This window comes from Cygnus olor, chromosome 1 (genome assembly GCF_009769625.2).
Source record: "Cygnus olor isolate bCygOlo1 chromosome 1, bCygOlo1.pri.v2, whole genome shotgun sequence".
Lineage (NCBI taxonomy): Eukaryota > Metazoa > Chordata > Aves > Anseriformes > Anatidae > Cygnus > Cygnus olor.
In genome coordinates, this window is record NC_049169.1 from 3,137,398 (window position 1) to 3,156,988 (window position 19,591).

The 19,591-nt window shown below is 45.5% G+C and overlaps 1 protein-coding gene across 1 annotated transcript in view; it reads left to right on the forward strand.

Moving 5' to 3' along the window:
* The window catches only part of PLXNA4 (plexin A4), a 423,963-nt gene that overhangs the window by 397,169 nt on the left and 7,203 nt on the right, over positions 1–19,591 (forward strand). Inside the window, 4 exon segments of the mRNA XM_040546170.1 lie at positions 1,605–1,795; positions 5,181–5,350; positions 8,603–8,815; positions 19,156–19,306. Coding sequence (XP_040402104.1) covers positions 1,605–1,795; positions 5,181–5,350; positions 8,603–8,815; positions 19,156–19,306 — 725 coding nt within the window.

Sequence of the window (19,591 nt, forward strand, 5' to 3'; positions counted from 1 at the left end):
ATAGGCAGATGACTAGTTGATAGGATTGCTTGATGGACGGCAGGAGGAGAGGATTTAGCCATTTAAAACTTTGACATCTGGTCCAGGACGTTGATCTAAGTGGCTGGATTGCCCTTGGAAGTACCTCTCCTTCCCTATTAGCAAAAGAAGGAGCCTAAATAATTAACATTTTAGATCAATGTGGAAGAGCCCAGTCATTCTAGTGGGCAAAGCCCTTGGAGAATGGTCTGTTGTGGCACAGGGGAGAGGCCTCCGGAACAAAAAGCAACCTACAGAGGGCATTGCTTGTCTACTGCTATAGCTTAGTGTGAGTATTGTGTGTCCCACACAGCTATGTTATTATCCCAAGGGAATTTGCACCTGGAAACATAAGAAAAATCTCTTACTGATGCCTTTTATCAGTGTATCTCAAAGCAGTACACTGTTTTTCCCTCATGTCATGAGACAGTTGTAAGCAAACCCAGGACACTATGATGGCGTGGGACAGCAAAGAAAAATGTCTCTAATATGCAACCAGAGTGCTGCAAAACCACCCTTTATCCTGGATGCAGCTATCATATCAGTTCATTGGTGTTTTTTGTTATGTATGAAAGCATCTCTGATCCTTTGTAGTCACTTTAGATTGAAGGACAGTATGGTTACTCAATGTCCAAGGAGCCCCCTTTCTCTTTCTCCAAGGGCGTAAGCAATCCACCAGATCTTATTAATATTCATCCTCTTTGCCATGTTGTTGCAATTACTGAAAGACACAGTGACCTTTGAAAAGGAAGACTTAAGGGGGGTTAATTTCTGTTGGATTTCCTTAATTCTTTTGCCGTTTGATTTTTCAGGAGGAGGGTGTGAGGAAAAATGCAGGGGGAGGAGAAGATGTAGTGGGTCAGAAGTGATTGTTAATTGCAATTAAGAAAACAGCATCCAGAGAGAAAAAAAAGGATATTCCATCTAATAATTAATATGTAGAGATTGGTAATGTATTAATGAGGTTGATGCAGATCTTGCTACAGAAAGGTGCAACACTCTTCTGTTAATTATGGTTGGAAAAGACTCAATCTGGAGCCTTGCTGGAAGGTCAGAGGGAGGGGAATGCCTCATGCCGTCACTCAGAGGCAAAGGGAAACAGAATCCAGAGGATGATGGAGTCCTTGCAGAGGAAATATGTGTGGGCCCACCTGGGCTTCTAGTTTACTTCCTATCAAAACAAGATTTTGGAGCAGATACTGAAGAGGATAGTGGGGTAGGAGTTATTGGGTTGCTTTGATGCCATAGGAGGAATGGGAGGCAGTTCCTCCTGAGTCTGGATATGGGGAGATAGGCAAGAGGTCACATCAGTTACATCAGTATGACTGAACGTAAAATGATGTGTTCCCTGGCCATAGGGCCAAGAAGCTTGGTCTGGTATGGCTAACACTCCTACGGGTAAAACAAATTAAACCTACCCATACTGGCTACCACAAGTAGATGGTACTATCCCCAAACCAGTCCTGGGCAGTGCCTGACACTAACAGTGCTAGTCCCTGATGAAGAACTTCTATCAGGGGATGTGTCATTAGCATGTTTCCTTGGTGAAACCCATTAACCTAAGACACATGCACCTCTTTTTGCAGAAAACATGATCCGTTACACGGGCAGCCCGGACAGCCTCCGTTCCCGCACACCCATGATCACCCCTGACCTTGAGAGTGGAGTCAAGATGTGGCACTTGGTGAAGAACCATGAGCATGGTGACCAAAAAGAGGGTGATCGGGGCAGCAAGATGGTTTCTGAGATCTACCTGACAAGGCTACTTGCCACCAAGGTATATGGTTGGGATGGGGAAGAGGGTGAGGAATGGGATTTTAGAGGCTGCAGTGGGACTTCCTGCAGACAAGATATGAGAGTCTGCTCAGAGGGTGCTAAAGGGGATATAAAGAGAGAAGGTCAGAAGGAAAATAGAGCAAGAGGAGTGCAAAGACTTTAGAGAGCAAAGTCAGGAAAGGGACATGGGAAGTCCAAATGGTAGAAAGAGAGAAATGATAACTTCAAGTGTACTGCTTCTGGTATGTCTCGGCTGAGGAGGATCAAGAGGTGGAGATGTCATGAGCAAAGGGAGTGATCAGTGAAAAATAAACAATAAATGTGTGAACAAACAGTGACAGTAACAGAAGCTAAGGGCTCAAAGAGAGCTGGGATTTGAAGAGCAATGAGGAGTGGCCATGGCCATGAGTCTGGTGGAGAGCGTGAACACAGGGGTAGGTATGTGCTGGTGTTCTCGATGATGGCTTGTAGTTTGAATCAAAACTGAGCAAATGAAGAATCAGGGCAAGAATGTGGCCACATCCTATCTGTTCAATCCACACTCCCCTAAACGCTAAAAACCAGCCTCCTATGTGTGTGCCTGCCACAGCCTGCAAAAATTCTCCAAGGACGCAACATGTTAGTGCTCAGCATAACTAAGGATGCTGCACTGTGGCGAGGGCACTTGTATAAGTGGAGATCACTGAAGGGGAGGGGCTTATAACTTACTGCAGTGGACTTTGGGTCTGTGACAGCCACAGAAAGTGGTTTTCTTGCCACTGTCTGCACAGCAACAGCTCACTGTCAGTCAGCACCATTCTGTCCCTTCCCTAGGAGAGGAGTGGCTGGCTCTCATTGCAGTTGGCTTCTCCCAGGCTTTTAAACTTCTTTCATCTCTTATCAAGACTATTCTCCACCTATCTCTTCTCTAAAGGCTCTACAAAAATGTGGGCAAAAGCAGTCGTGTGATTTTACAACTATTTGCTCTTCCCCCCTGTGGATCCATCATTGGTGGTGCTTTCCTTGGAGAAGCCTGCGTTAATGAGGAGGCTGCAATGTTCTTCTTTTGTACCCCAGCAGGGACCAGGGCAGGTGGGGAGGCAGGCACTATAATCAAACAGGGTCCCTTTACAGTCCTGCCATCCTCCTGCAGTGCAGAGCATCCCTGTGCCTGAATCTCTGACACATGAGTTATCTGGATGCATCTCAGAAGTCGAAACTGCAGCTGTGGCTCAGGTGTGGCTAATCACAGCATAATCTCACCCCATTCTGAGCAGGGTTAAACCAAGCAGCAATCAAACAGCCTGATCTTCCTCCTTTCTCTGAAGTTTTGACTGTTACCATTTCCTGTCAGGGTGTCAACAGGCACAAACACAATTACATTTATTCATTCAAATCTGAGTTTGCCCATCAGACAGCTCTCCGTTACGTGCTTAAGTCCTACCATAAGTTTTAGTTGCTCATTTGTTCCTCAGCCTATGGTGTCTGACTCTCTCTGCAGCCTTACTCCGTCTCTTTGCGTTGCAATGAGATTCAGACACAAAGTGGCTTTGCCTTTAGCCTTGGAACACTCTCAGCTCCATGGCATTAAGATGCTTTTATGGATCACACAACGTAAAAAGAAAATGGTGCTCCCCAGGGCCAGGGCCCCAGCTGGTGTAAAAGAGCAACCATTGGACCAGTGCAGATCTACACTGTCTGGGGATATGTCCCTTACCCCACCACTGAATTGCTTTTGCTTTCTGTTTCGGATCACAAACTCAACACTTTTTTTTCCTTTTTTTTTTTTCTTTTTTTCTGAAGACAGCAGGAAAGCAGCTGCAAAACTTGCACAGCAAGAGAGAGAGCAAAAAGGCTGGGGGTTTATTGTTTCCCCTCTTGGGCTGAGCAATATTCTTTCCTCATCATGACCATTTTAGGGGGGAGGAAAGAGGAGAGAGACCAATTGCTAGTAATACAATCCCAGGGAATACTTAGTTAAACTGACAATGATTTTTATTCTGTTAAATCCCTGACCTCCGAGACCTGGAGTCTCTTGCCTAAAAGCCTCAGAGGTTTTCTTTGTATTTGTGTGGGTGGGCATGTAGAGAACTAATTCCCTCCAGAAAGTGAACCTGAGGGCAAGTTCTTCCATGTTAGACCAACAAGATTTCTCCTCAGGGGCCCTTTCTGAGTCAGACATACTGCAGGGATTATTCACCCTGTAGGAGTTCACACAAGCAAAAGGCACCTCTGTTTGTTTCCCAAAGAATAAATCAAGTGGTGAATCAGCAAGAGACACCAGCTTTCTAATTAAGTATTTGTTAGCGCTATGTAAACTTGTGTCGCTCTGGTGGAACCTGGTGCTTCATTTCTAGTAAGGAGGAATTTCTTTCTTGGGTCTGCAGAGAAAGGGAAGGCTTTTATTTTTCAGCTGAGGAAAATCTGTGTATCAGGAAATGTTTATTGGAGGTTTGATTGATTTTTGGTTATTTTAGCAGCCATATGGTTTGTTCACATGTAAGTGCCTGTGCAGCTCTGATGACAGAGTAAGGCTTTACAGGTTACCACAGCTCCTCAGCAGCCCCCTTGTCCAGGCCTGGTCACCCTCTGCTCTTCCAGCTCTTCACGTCCTCACTGAAGGTCAACTGTCCTCATCATCTGGCCAGGGTAGTTCTTCTGGATCTGGAGTTCTCCTCCCAGAGTAGCCTAAGGACACCGCTCCAATCTCTGCAGTGGGCATTAGGTCTGCAGAGCAGTACTTGACCCGTTCAAACATTGTTCCTAGGGCTTGTCTTGGTCCCATGAAGATGGGTAGTAAAAAACAAGGAGGCCTACTGGAATTAGGATGAAATTGTTGTTATTTATTATGCTACTTACACATACAGGACAGCCACCTTCTCCAGTCACTGTTGTCCTATTTGTCCCAATGACACTTTCTGTTCTCTACATTCATCTGACTTCTATTCTCAGCTTAAGAACAGGCCCTGGATGAAAACCAGCATAGAAAATGGCTATTTTTTGGCTGCACCAAAGCAGTTGAGTATAGGATGCAGGGGAGAGAAAATTCAGTGGGAACAGACGAGCACCATCCCATCACCATATACCTGAGATGGGGATAGGTATCCCACTACATCTCAGCCACCCTCCCTGAGTGCTAGTAACAGAGAGGACAGGTAATATCTTGACCTACCCCATTCAGCTGTTAAACATAAGTAATGGATATTATGAAGATGCAGATGTCTGCTTAAAGACATCTGGGTTGAAATTTCAACTCATGTCACATTTAAAAGCTGTTAAGTGGCTCCTGCTTTTCAATATATTTCCTGAGCCTGATTTACAGGTATACTCTGTTTTCAGTGGGATACCATAATTCATCATCCTCTTCCTACTTAGCATCTCACATTCTTCTCTCCTTCTCCCAACAGGGCACTCTCCAGAAATTTGTAGATGACCTCTTTGAGACCATCTTCAGCACTGCCCACCGTGGCAGTGCGCTTCCCCTGGCCATCAAATACATGTTCGACTTCCTGGATGAGCAGGCTGACAAGCACAACATCCATGATCCCCATGTGCGGCATACCTGGAAGAGCAACTGGTGAGTGGGACAGACCAGTGCAGCCTGGTACCAGATCTTGGACTGTAAGGGGAAGAGGTGGATGTATCATTTGGGATCTAGATTTGGGATCCAAGAAGGCCAAGGGCATCCTGGCTTGTATCAGGAATAGTGTAGCCAGCAGGACCAGGGAGGTGATTGTCCCCTTGTACTCAGCTCTGGTGAGGCCGCACCTCGAGTGCTGTGTTCAGTTTTGGCCCCTCACTACAAGAAGGACATCGAGGCCCTGGAGCATGTCCAGAGAAGGGCTACAAAGCTGGTGAAGGGCCTGGAACACAAGTCCTATGGGGAGTGCCTGAGGGAACTGGGGTTGTTTAGTCTGGAGAAGAGGAGGCTCAGGGGGGACCTTATTGCTCTCTACAACTACCTGAAAGGAAGGTGTGGGGAGCTGGGGGTCAGCCTCTTCTCACAGTGATAGGACAAGAGGGAATGGCCTCAAGTTGCACCAGGGGTTGTTTAGGTTGGAAATGAGGAGACATTTCTTCTCAGAAAGAGCAGTCAGGCATTGGGACGGTTTGCCCAGGGAGGTGGTGGAGTCACCGTCCCTGGAGGTGTTCAAGGAAAGGTTAGACGTGGTGCTTAGGGACATGGTTTAGTGGGTGACATTGGTGGTAGGCGGACAGTTGGACCAGATGATCTTGAAGGTATTTTCCAACCTTAATGATTCTAGGATTCTAGGTGCTGGGGAAACTGAGGAAGCTGGCATGGGGTTCATCATGGCAGGTTCAATCATCCCAGGCTGATGGAGAAGTCAGATGTACCCAGAACCTATAGGGTGCTATCAAGGATGGAGTACTTTGGATATAGATCCCAGTATTACATGGAGATGCTAATATTTTTGAGGGACCTCATGAGGATATAGGAGGAAAAATTGTCAAGTATTTAATTGCTGTAGCGTGCAGGCCCATAGGGATCTCTCGGGATTCATGGGAGAGGATTCAGCATTGCTGTCTTCATCTGCAAAGGGAATTTGAACTCCCACTGTAGTCAGTGGGGGCCTGGAGCTCCTTTTGGTGGCATCTAGAGCCATTTTTTTATACAATGTTTTAAGGTGTACCACAGGGAATGTGCACACCCACAGGAGACTTGTGCCCTCCTGGGCTGGTAGCTGGGGGCCAGAAGAGATACCTTAGAGAGTCTTAAAAGGTATTAAGTACTTAAAGGGCCTGAAGTTGGATGTGAATCCCCTTCCAAATGAGTGACAAAGGCTGACATCAACCCCCTGCTCTAGCTGCCAGGCAGTGGTCCCTCTTTGTACACATAATGGGACAGCAGGGAAAAGCCAGGATTGGTGAAGAGAAAAGATCTTTGCAGCACCTCTCTGCTGAGTCTCCCTGTTGGAAAGAGACCCCTGGGGAATCGTTCCCTCCCCTTTCCCTGTGTAAATACAGGGACTATAAAAGGAACAGCAGAGGAGAGCCATGGGGCTCCCAGCTCATGCATTTTTTCCTTTTACCAGCCATGCTGATGGCAGATCGTCACAGTGCAGTGACATAAAAAAAGAAACCCCATGCACCAAAGAGGCTTTCAACTAATGAAACATTAGCATATTATTAACATTATCTGCGGCACTAATCTAAGGCTGATTGCAGCCACTCAGAATAAATGAGCAAGAGGTTTACTTAAGGGGGGAGGGACAAAGGCAGAGTCTGTATGTGTTGCAGGGGGGGATCAGGGGCAGTTTGAAGAAATCTTTTCAATCAGATTAAATTAACTCCTACTCACATCATGGGCTTCATTATTCCCAGCTAGGGATATCGTCCCCCAAGCCCTTCCCCACAGCTCTGCATACATGCAGCGTGTGCTTGTACTCGCTGTGGCTGTCCTTACCATCCAAACAACTACAGAAGAAGTTCTTCACTCATCCACCTCTTCCGCCAGCAGATGAACCTCCACTCGCAACCTAAAAAGCTTCCTTCCCACTCCTCACATCAGGTCTCATTGCCAGCATCTCCCACTCCTGAACTTCTGCCCCTTCCCTAAAGGATGTTGTTTGGCTGATAAGAATATCTGTGTGAGGCTTTCCTTACTTTTGGTCCATGATTTTGCTGGCTGAGGGTAACACAATTTGTTTAGAAAAATATGGTACCGTTTCTTAGTGAGGACATGCTAAAATGCCTGCTGTGACCTGAAAGGCACCAGACGTGGGTATGGATTGTTTATGGTGCTATACGCACGTAAGGGTAATGAGAAAATTGGATAAACTGAGGAATTTAGCCTAAACATAAGGTGATTTTTTTTTTTTAAACTGAAGAATAACCTTCTTGGGAAGGTACAGACACTGATGGTAGGATTAACAGTCTGCCTGGCAGGAAGACAGAGAGACAACTGGACTCCGGTACCCATGACATATCTCAGCTCCTAGGCCACAGTCATATGAATGTCTTTGCCCTGACACAAAAGAAAAAAAAAAAGCTTGAGGCAAAGGCTGGATGTAGATGCTTCAGGACATCTCACACAAATGAAGAGCTCTTTTGAGTATAAGGGGTGGGGAGGGAGGAAGGCTTTTGAGTTGCAATTGGAATAGCATTTCCACAGACAAATTTTCATTTCAAAGGTTGCAACACTTGTTCCCCATTCCTATTTTTTTTCCTTGAGGCAACAGGGTTTTCTCTGTCACATGGAGTCTGCTTCATGCAGAATGTGCTACAGGGGTTTGGGCTTGAGTTGTGCAGCATGACAATACGTGGCATGCACAGCACAAAATACCTGCCATTAACACTCCCAGGCTCAGTCTGACAGCCTGACAGTTGTACCTACCTTTTCTTGCCCTGGATTTACTGTGAGGCCAAAAGCCAAGTGTACCAATGCCTAGTGTTTACCATAAGTTGTGTAAATGCAATGTCTATCTGTTAGCTAACAGTAGCTTACATTTGCACCCTACCATAGAGAAGTTAGGAGATATTTTCATCATCTCAATTCTACCTTCATTAATATAATCTCATTAATTTATGTGCAACTCCAGTAAAATGACATTGACATTAGGAGTGACAAAATTTGGTCTGCAAGGCTTACAGAGACAAAGCTAATTCCTGAGATGACTCCACCACCATCTCAAGAGCCCTGCAGGGGAGGAATTTATTGGAAATAAATCACAAAATTGAAGCTTATTCCAGAATCCCTATCTCCATGCCTAGATCTTTGATTCCTATCCACCAGTCAGCATTGTAACACCGCAAGACAAAGCTTTTGAACCATGCAATTACTGACTCACCTCTTCCACCCCTCTTGCAGCTTGCCATTACGGTTCTGGGTGAACATGATCAAGAACCCCCAGTTTGTCTTCGACATCCACAAGAACAGCATCACAGACGCCTGCCTCTCCGTAGTGGCTCAGACATTCATGGACTCCTGTTCAACCTCAGAACACCGTCTGGGCAAAGACTCCCCCTCCAACAAGCTTCTCTATGCCAAGGATATCCCCAGCTACAAGAACTGGGTGGAAAGGTGAGTTTTAGCTCTAGAAACAGGAATGGAATAAGCAAGTGGTAAAATGAGGCCCTGCTTCATGGATGGAGGTAAGTGGTATCCTTAATATTGCTTTTGGTAGCTGCTTCTGGGCTTTTTCTCTTTGATTATTGCCCGAATAGAAAGCTCTCTGATAGACATTTATTCCCACGTGCCTTACAACAGAGGTAGAAATTTAATCAGAGGTGTGAACTGAAGGTGTTTGCCATCATTTGATGCAATCATCTCTTGAGGAGAAACTGTTGAAAGAGAGAGAGGTGGAGGAAGGAAGGGGAGGTGACTGTGCCTGAGCCCTGTGAGCTACATGGGCTTCTCAGTCATCCCACACAGACCAGAAGAAGTGGTTAATTTCTCCCAGCATTGTTGTGAATTCCCACACTGCCTGCATCCCATGCATCACACAATTGTCATCCCTTACTTTGAGTTCAGTGGCTTTCCATGGCAGCTCTTCTGTGCTTTGGATGAGATGCCATAGGGTTCAGAGGCTGATGACTGAAGCTCTGCAGGTACTTTCTGAAAGGTCAGAGGTCTTTCTAAACATTTTATCCACAACTGCAAGAACCTGTAGAAACTACTGCACAGAAGGACAGGGTCTGACAGATCTACTCTACGGGAAATACAACCAAGGCAAGTATTCCTGCAATACACAGGGGCTTCATTTTCCCTAAGATTTTCCACAGGATAAACTATAGCACATCTTGTACTCCACTCAACAGGATGTTGTCTGCTGGAGCAAGCCTTGTAGAAGTTGATCTGTGCTTTGTTTTTCAACGTGCCACATTTGCCTGGTATTATGGACAGGTTTGGGAACTGCACAGCTGGAGAGTGATTGCTGCTCTGTAAATACAATAATGGGTTTATCTTACAGATCATTTCTGCACAACGGCATCCAGTTTTCAGCAATGATTTGTCTGGATGACTTCATAGGCACTGTCTGAAATTGATACCACATCATGCAGGTGATATAAGACCTCTGCTGCTGTAGGCATACTGTGCTGTAAACCAGACTATTTCCTTTGGTGGAGAAGGTTTTCTCTCATTCTGTGAAAGCAGAGCACAGCTGATCAAAGAGCTCTGTACCCTAGTCAGCATGAGGTGAAATTTTTACAATAATGCTCCCATTGGTCTCTGATTTGTCCGGACAATTATTTTTGGATGTGGTTAAACACGTCTGCAAATGTCGTTTCTAGGCAACCTGTAAGGCTCTTACGAGCTACCTTGCTTAATTATGACCTACTTCTGGTACTGTGTCCAAGTTTCTTAGTATGTATTGAGGTTGATTGCTGGATTGACCTGGATAGGGGGAAAGAAATGTTTGAAATTTATTTAGAAACCATAAATTTGCACTAACAGTGACCCAATGGCATCGTACTACAGACACTATTTAGCAACCTGTGAAGTGTTTCTAGTTGGTGGGTAGTTTCTTACATATGTCCCTGATTTTATACCTTTGGAGACGGCACATTTGAGTGATGAACTGAGGTACATGGGTGAAGAACAGGGTATTTCCTCATGCAAAGCCATTTTTTTTTTTTCTGGATAAACAGAAAGTGGCAGGGTTTTCTGTTTGTTTGTTTTGTGTGTGTTTGTTTGTTTTAAATTTATTTTTCCAGTATTGATTTCACTTTAAAACTTTTTGGAGCTCACTCTGTTTGCCCAGTGATCTTCAGCAATATGTATTGCATTTCCCTGGAAATTTTGCTGAACAACAAACGAGGTACATAAAACCTCCTGCTGCTAGTAAAGAACACTGGATTTCTGGGCCCAGCATGTGCTGAGTTATTATCTGTACTGATGTCTGAAAGTTTGAACTGAAGCCCAAGGGGAGATGTCGGGGTTTGGAATATGGTTAGAACTTCTGCCCTATTAATACTTTCGTGTGTCAATGCCACTGACTCAAGGCACCTGGATGCTGTTGCAGATCAAAGAAAAACTTATTAAAGATGAACAGAATATAATTTCAATTCTACTCTGAGTTAATGAGTTCCTTTTCTCCATTCTGCAACTGTACTTTGAGGGAGTTATTCCAACTCCAATGGCTTCCAGTGCTGGTTTGAGTTATTTCTGTAGTCAACGTCAGCTGGAGACAGCATCATTCGAGACCACTAGACTTCTTCAAAGACTGAATCATAAGATAAAAAAGATTTTCTGTTTGAGAGTTTAAGAAGTGGTTGAGTAAATCAGAAGAACCTGAAATCAAATGATCTCCTTTGATGAAGAAGAATCTGTAAGAGGGCAATTAGTCAGTGGTGGTTTGTAACCCTACTTGAAGGCACTCCAGAGTAAAAGCCAACTCCTCTCTTTTAACGTGCTTGTTGAGATAGTACCTGAGCTGGGCTGCTCCAAGCAATCCTTTTGTAACTATTGGTTTCTCAGTGTGGAGTGTGCCTTTAGGACTCACAAAACTCAATGTTGGGGATTATCTTGACATAAGAAGTAGCAGAGAAAGAAGCAGGCATGGGTGACAGTACGTACCTCCAATTCAAGAAAAAATAGATTTCCAACTCTTCAGAGTGAAACTGTGAAACTCTCCAACTCTTCAGAGTTGGAAAGGACATAGATGCAGTTTCTGGCCTCACCAATGGTCTTTCTTTACACAGTAGTTAATAGGAGTTTGATTTTTTTTTTTAATTGAATTTTATTTTTGGTCTTTTTTAAAATGCTGTTGAGACCAGAGCTGGACTCTGCCTGCTGAAGCAAACCCACTGAGACATCCTGACTTTTGCAAAAACCAAGTTCAACATTCAAATACACAGGCAGGGCTCTTTCACTGTGAAAACACATGACTAAAAAGTACCTGCACACAGCCACAACTTGGGATTCCTGCGGCAGAAGATGAGGCCTGACAGAGGCAGAAGAATTAACCCAGGAATGGGAACATGGCTTTTGTTGAAGCCACGAAGAGTCAGTCTGTGGTCCTAAAACAAGGTGGCAGCTTTTCAAATATCGTAATCTGGCCTATTGAAAGAAGAGGAAAAGAATGGGAATGATAGACCAGATTCTCATTTGACTTCTGTTAGTGAAACTCTATAGGCTTTGCTGAATTTACATTAGAGCAGCTTCAGATCTGCATCTTTTCAAGTTTACTTCAAATGTCCCCTTTGAGCCTAGAAATCTGGAGAACTTGGGAGCATTTGATGCAATCCCCAAGCAATACAAAGGGGAGCCGGTTCTAATTGGGCCTGTCTCATTAGCATTCAACACCACACTGAAAAGATGACAAAGGGCTGTGGCTGACCTTTCATTTCTCTCCATGTTGCCAGGCTTATGATAACACTTGTTTGAACTTCATTAACACCATTTAATTGCCTGCATCACAACCAATACGATGCTTCTCTACCGAAGCCTGGCATGGAGGCAGGAATATGGGAGACTGAAAAGGGGCAGAGGACAAAAAGCAGAAGCCAAAGAGAATTTCCATTGCACAGGTGTGCCCAAAATACCTGCAGTGCTGCTAGCAGAGGAGCTAATGCTTTTTTCTCATCCCTGTGGGTACTCGGACATGCTTTGGCTGCTTAATGTGCCTTAAAAATAGCCCCTTAAAGAAAAGCTGGAAGTCAGAGGAGACATTGCAAATATTATTAAGACTTCGAGAATCTTCCAGTCAAGAATGTTCAAAATAGGCGTGATAGGTTTGACAGGTTTCAGACTAAAGGACATTTAAAGCGACTTCATCCATGGAGTTCAGAATTATAACATCTGCAGTTTATTGTTAACCTGAGCACAAACACTACCTGCCCTAGCTACTGCAACCCAGAGCCTGGGTTTGTGATGCCTTCTCCTTCCTTTCCTTTAAGCAACCATGGTTTGCATGGTGTTAACCATTTGACATCAAGGTCTTCAGCTTGTTAGAAAATTGTGAGAGTGTGTCTGGACGACACAAAACGGATAGTCCGTCTCCATTCAGCATCTAAAACCTACATCTCTTGTCAGCCTGTGGTATCAGGGCTCTGCAGTCAATAAATGGTGTCCTCCAATATAGTGTTTGTGCTTTCTGTTGGCCATTTTGCAGCTACTTTTAAAGACAAAGACAAAATGTACTGGTTTAGTACAATAAAGGTTATACACTGCGCACATCCCAACATTGTAAGTTAGTGAGGTTTTTAGCAGGTACATTGGGGTGACCTTTTAACTCCAAGGGCTTTAGAAGAGAGCATCAAATGACAGGTGGAAATCCTGGCTGTACTTTCAGAAATGCACTTTTCTTCATCTCCTTTCCCTGAGAGAAAGAGGGCTCAAGATACAGCATGCCAAGGGTCAAGGGGAGAGGGTGTTGTCAGTAGAGATAATAAAACACGGTGCTGGAAGAGGCCTCGAGAGGTCAACGTGCCCGGCTCCTGCCTCAGGGCTGGATCAGCTCTGTCTCAAGCCTTCCTGACAGATGTTTTCTTAAAGTCCTCCCACAACTGAGCCTCTGCTCTCCTCGGGCAATCCATTGCTGTGCTCCCCTTTCCTTCCCATCTGAATGTATTCCCTGATGGTCAGCGAAAAATCTCCCTGGCTTTAGTTAACGCCCGTGGATCTCATTGCATCCCCAGGGCCATGGGGTACAGCTCGTTCCCTGCCTCTCTGCAGCAGCTTTTGTTGTGCCTGAAGGCTGTTCACCTGTCTTCCCCTACTTTTTGTCTCGAAAATACCCCTGATATTTTCTTACTGCTGTAACACGCTGCTCTCACACAGTGCAGTTTTCAGCAGCAAAGATGAAAACGTGTCTGTGCTCAGAGGGTACAACCTCAGACCCTTGCAGCCTCTGCACTGAGACGATGATGGACAGTTTCTTCTCACAGAAAAACTACCTGTGCATTGATTCATTCTTCAGCCATTGACTCAGTGCAGCCCACCCATCCTCTGCCATTTATTCTGAGACAAAAAAAACTGCTGGAAAAGCCATGCGCATGCAAAAGTAAAATCCTTTTGCCTAGCTGTCATGCTGTTCGTGCCAAAGTCCAATTAGTGTCCAGCAGCTTGGCCTTGAACCTTTCTGTGAAATGGGATCGATCTGGAGTAACGCGGTCCTGTGGCTCCTGTAGCTGAATCAGCACAAACACGGAAGGTGCAGCTCAGATGCCTCCCAGCAAACTAAAACTGCCTTGCCCTGCCAACAGAGGAACCAACAACGTGTCCTTGCACTGCTTCACTTCATCTCATGAAAGAGCTGGCCGCTAGGATGTTCCCAAGCTTCCCTTCAGCCCTTCCCTGCTGTAGCAGTCCACTGGATCCCTTTCATACGTTTCTTCCTCCTTCAGTGGTCCGGATACAGCCGGCTATTGCATAACACTAATTATGTTATTGCTGTAATTGCGTCTGCCGTCTGCAGCACATGGATTCGTTACAAGCTTTTCATATGCTAAAAAGATTATTAATGAGTGCAGTCCCAACCCAGGACAGCACAACAACAGCCATGACAAAAAGATCTTTTGGAAGGCAATTAGCTCCATGCTAAGCTGCCTAAACCATGGCCCGTGCTGGAAAATTTCAGACTGGAGAGGAAGCATTGGCAGCACAGCTTTTCTCTTCGCTTTTGATGAGTTAATGAGTTGCTGAGTGGCAGCAGGCACAGTTATTCTTGTGAAACAGCCCCACTGAGGAGCCTTGCATGGCTGGTAATGAAGATGAGCATTCACCCTGCCCCTTGCCTAAAGAGAGGGCAAGATGTATTCCCAGGTCACCGCTGTATTGCTTCCTTAGGAAAACAAAACAAAACAAAACAAAACAAAACAAAACAAGAACTTCCCAGGGAAAGTTGAGGATGTTTAAAGAACAGGAACTGAGGCTAAAAGGGATCATTACTATACACCAGTGCGGCCACAGTACTTCCCCATCTGTTGGTGGCAGGTGAAGGTATCGGGTTCTCCTGCTCAAGCCAAGAGGAGGTGAGCTGCTGTGCTAGTGATACCTATGAAGTCACATCCTGTGATTTAGTAATCCACCCATCATCCATTTGAGTTGCTGATGTGCTTCAGAGAAGGTTGTTACAAATTCCCCCAAATTTCTGAAGGGTTTCATTGTTTCTGATGTCTGATGAACAAATTTTCCTGGCACATCAGAGGATAAGCAGCCTCGAGTTAAAAGGTGTCCCCCCTGTGATTCAGGAGAAGCTCTGGTGAAGCTGAGCTCCACCACGCCAGTGTCTCAATCCCCCTCCACAAAAGAACAGGGGGAGAAAATATGATGATAAAAGGTTCATAGGTTGAGAAAAGGACGTGGAGATCACTTAACAGTTAGCATCATGGACAAAACAGACTCAGCATAGGGAGATTAATATAATTTATTGCCTGTCACTAGCAGACTAAACAGTGAGAAACTAAAAGCAAACTAAAAACACCTTCCACCCATCCACACTTTTCTACATCCTCCCCCTGAGCAGCGCAGGGGAACGGGGAACGGGGGCTGTAGTCAGTCCCTGATGCTTCATCCCTGCCGCTCCTTCACGGTCCCTCTCTGCCCCTGCTCCCTGTGGGGTCCCTCCCACGGGATGCTGTCCTTCCCGAACTGAGCCTGTGGGGGCTTCAAGAACTGCTCCCACACAGCTCCATACCACGGGGTCCATCCACCAGGAGCAAACTGCTCCAGCACGGGTCCTGGCTCCTCTCTGCCACGGGGCAGCTGCAGGACTCTGCTCACAGAGGCCACCCCTGCAGCCCCCCCACCAAATCCTTGCCACATAAACCCCATACAGTATCTAAGTCTCTCCTGGAAACATCTGGGTGAGGGTCCACCAAAGCTAACCAAAACTGGAGTACAGAAGAATGAGAAAATCTGCAGCACTAGGGCAGCAAGTGGTGCACCTTTGACCAAACAGTCATTGTCTACTTTGGTTTCTAGCCCTTTATCAATGAACCTAGTGACAGGACAAGGGGTAACAGTTTTAAACTAAAAAAGGGTAAGTTTAGATTAGATATAAGGAAAGTTTAGATTGTCTAATCTAAAGGAAGACATTATTCACCATGAGAGCAGTGAGGCCCTGTCCCAGGCTGCCCAGAGGAGCTGTGGCTGCCCCATCCCTGGCAGTGCCTGAGGCCAGGCAGGATGGGGCTGGGGGCAATCTGGGCTGGTGGGAGGTGTCCCTGCCGTGGCAGAGGGGTTGGACCTGGATGTCCTTTAAATTCCATTCCCAACCTGGTGGCCATCGGCTTAGTTGTGCTCACAGGAACAGCGTTAAAGAACATCTTCCTTCACATTTCAGCTTTAGTGTGAGCGCTGTCAGCCACAAGGGCGAAGGCACAAGCAAGCACACAGACAGCCTTGCAAAGGCTGGCAGTGAAAATTCAAGTACCTCTGGGGTTTGGTGACAGCTTCACGGTGGTTTTGAAGGCGTTAGAGGTATGTAAATGGCAGAGAGGCCCTAAGTACCTCTGAGGATCCGGGCTCAAATAGAAGGTAAATAAAGACTCAGCAGGGATGTTGTCATCTCCGTGCCAGGATGCTTTAATATACACATTTATAATTTCTTTAGATAGCAGAATGATGGCTTCATTAGAAACACTTCTGTATAAATAAGTCATTTGCCCATCGCAGAGTTCTGATGGAAGATTATATGTCTTCTTCCTGTATTAGCAGCCAGGTTTGATTACTGGTACATGCTTTTTGTTTGTTTGTTTGTTTGTTTGTTTTTCCTTTTATTTATTTATTTTTTTCCCAAACACACTTCCACAGTATCTTGGTTTGCAGTCTTAATGGGAACTGACTGCTCAGGTGTGTGATGTGGCAGACTCGGGGACACTTCGGTATATATAGCAGCGGATGATGGCCTGTGAACCCAGCACATTGAAATCACAGCTTGAGAGTTTGTCATGGCTGGAGAGATCAGGAGGACCTGAAATTCAGATCATTGCATCCTGATCTTCCCTCCAGGGGAGCACTGTGCATTGCTCTTTGTTGTTCAGATGGAAATTTCATGCTGTTCGGAGCATCTTTCTGCAGAGCTGGGAGGAGGACTAGGGAGCTTTCAAGACCCTTGTGAGTCACAGACCCAGGAGAGCAGTGCTACCAAGTGAAAGGGAGATGGGAGAAATTTGGAGAAGCAGACAATCTGTGCCCGTGTTTCACTTTTAAAAAGGTCCCATCCCCTCACCCCCTCTCCCATCACCATTTGAAGGAGCATTTCAGCTGGTTGTCAGAGCCAGACTGACAAACAGAGCACAGTGGCTGCTGCTTTCCTCCACCAGCCTTATTTATTTCTGTTGTGATGTAATCCCCTTCACTTTTCATTTCACCCAGCAGGAGGGTGCCTATGCAATATTCATAAGGAGCTGGGCTCTTCTCCATGGGCTCTTCTCAGGCACCATAAATCAATGCATTTCTCTGCATTGCAGGCTCTTTTTTTTTTTTTTTTCCCCACAAGTCTATTAAATGTGCTATTGCACATGGATGTAAATTCCTTTGGGTGCCAAGGCACACCTTGTGTTGTGGACTCCTCGGTCCACAACAATGTGCTTTGGCCTTGAGGAACCTGAAACAGCATTCTCATGGATGCTAGCAGTCCCTGACACTTTACCTTGTCAGAAATGCATGCAGAATACATTTGATTTTGTCCAGCAGCTGATGCTGAGAGCAGTTTGAGTTTTCTGGGACTGGCAAAGGCTGAGGAATATCTATTCTTCCTGCTCACCAACTCCTCCTGGAGGTGGTTCTGTAGGACAGGTTCTCATGGGGTTTCCAGATGGCTCCTTCCCTCCTAGACAATTGTTCAGGGTTTCTTGGGTGTTTGGGGGTTAGGCAGTTTATAAAGCAAAATCAAGCTCAGACCACTCATCACTGGGCAATAATTAGAGCATGGGACTGAATTAGGCTGGGATTTGGGGCTTTTCCTGAGTCCAGAAGACAAGAAGCTTGTACATTGAAGGAAGATAATGTTGCGCATACTGGAAGATGCTGTACAGTATTTGAGGTTTGCATGAGATGTTGTGATGAACCAGAGTCTAGATGTGGAAGCAATCAGGCTGGAAGACCATGCACAGAGCAGGGAGAAGGACCTCTGGTTCCTGTGCCTTTCTTGAGGGCTACATCAACCCTTCTGTCTGCAAAACCAGGGTAACAACTGAGACCAGCCCACGGCAATGAGGATGGGACTGTGGGGCACAAAACCAGCCTGAAGCAATGCTGGAGCCTTCCGATGTGAAGGAGTTTCCTCCCAGCCCTCTTGCACTGTGTTCTTTTTCACAGGAGACTTCCACAGCTGCCTATCCTGCTCAGTCGTAGAGAGTATTTTCCCACTTGTATGTCTGAAGGATCCTTATCATACAGCACTTCAGCATCCAATTTCTCTGCAGTGGAAGACAGCCTCCATCTCAGCAGGTGTCCCAGTGCTGTTTACAGGACACCTGTCAGCTCTTTTGGCTCCTCGTCCCCTCTGCCTCCTAATTATAAAATTGTGGATTGCTGCAGCTATGGGCTTTTTTTCTTTCCCTTTTTTCTTTCTTTTTTTTTCCTTGTGCACAAAATGTCAAATTGCAGAAATTAAAAATGTAAATGATGGCGTCTAATTAACCAGTTGACAGCGGAGCACAGCTGCGAGTGACAGTGACTGATTACCTTCTGCAAACCTTGTCCTCCAAGACCTGCCTTACCCAGGGGACGAAGGACATCGAAAATAGCAACTTCCTTAAAGAGACATTGCTCTGCTGATGAAATCTGATGCATGGGCAGTGGTTCTGGGGTCTCCATGTCCTGTGGATAAAGCCCCAGTCCTCCTGAACTCAAGGGAAGCAGATTTTTCTCCAGCCGAAGTGGGGATGAGGATATTGAATCTTATTGATACAAACTATGATAAGGGGCTAGCTTAAAATTTGAGGCAAAAAGGATGTGTTGTGCAGCACAGGAGTTGCTGGGATAGACTGGATTGAGTGGGGGAGGTGGATGATCTCAAAACGCATGCAGATGTAAGTGTGTGGGGAGCACAAGCAAGCCTGAAAGGCTTTTGGTGTATGGGGGCAAAATCTGGAACACTAAGAGGGCAGCAAGATTAGTGGGACTTCTCCATGGGACTGGAGGCAGTGTTCTTGAATGCCTGAGAAAGGAATCTGGCACCAAAAGGTACTGCCTATTTCATTGACAGCATGGAAAAAGTTTACTGGATGCTCTTTGGGTTTTCAGTCTCAGAATAGGGTTGACTGACTGCAACATGCATCTGTTATTCAAGAATAACGGTTCAGTCTAATTTGTGTTTTGGCTAAGTCATCTCCTTCGTCGTAAAAGAAGAGCATGGCAGGGTATATCGTTGAGCCTGAGAGTGCTAAGTGTGTCTTTTGTCTTTATGGGTTTAGTTTTTGACTTACTCCTCTCTCCCCTTAAGAAATACCTGTAATTCTCTCTTCCAGGTACTATTCAGACATTGCCAAAATGCCAGCAATCAGTGACCAGGACATGAATGCATATTTGGCTGAGCAGTCTCGCATGCATATGAATGAGTTCAACACTATGAGTGCGCTCTCAGAGATATACTCCTACGTTGGCAAGTACAGCGAGGAGGTAAGAGCCTTGGAAGAGCGAGGAGAAGTTGTGTAGGTTGTGTACAAGTTGTGTAGGCTTATGTGCCCAGTGCCATTTACAGTACCAATACCCTAAAGCATCCAAGAATGGTCCAGCAAACATGACAGAGGAGTTAAAGGTGACCAGCATGGGTGTTGAAGACCAGGTGAGGTGCCTTAGGACATCTGAAGTGGTATGGCAGTGAAATAAATAAATCTACTAAATAACTCATCTTCTAGATGAGAATCCACTTGATCTGTTGCAATGTAGGGGTTTGCATTTAGT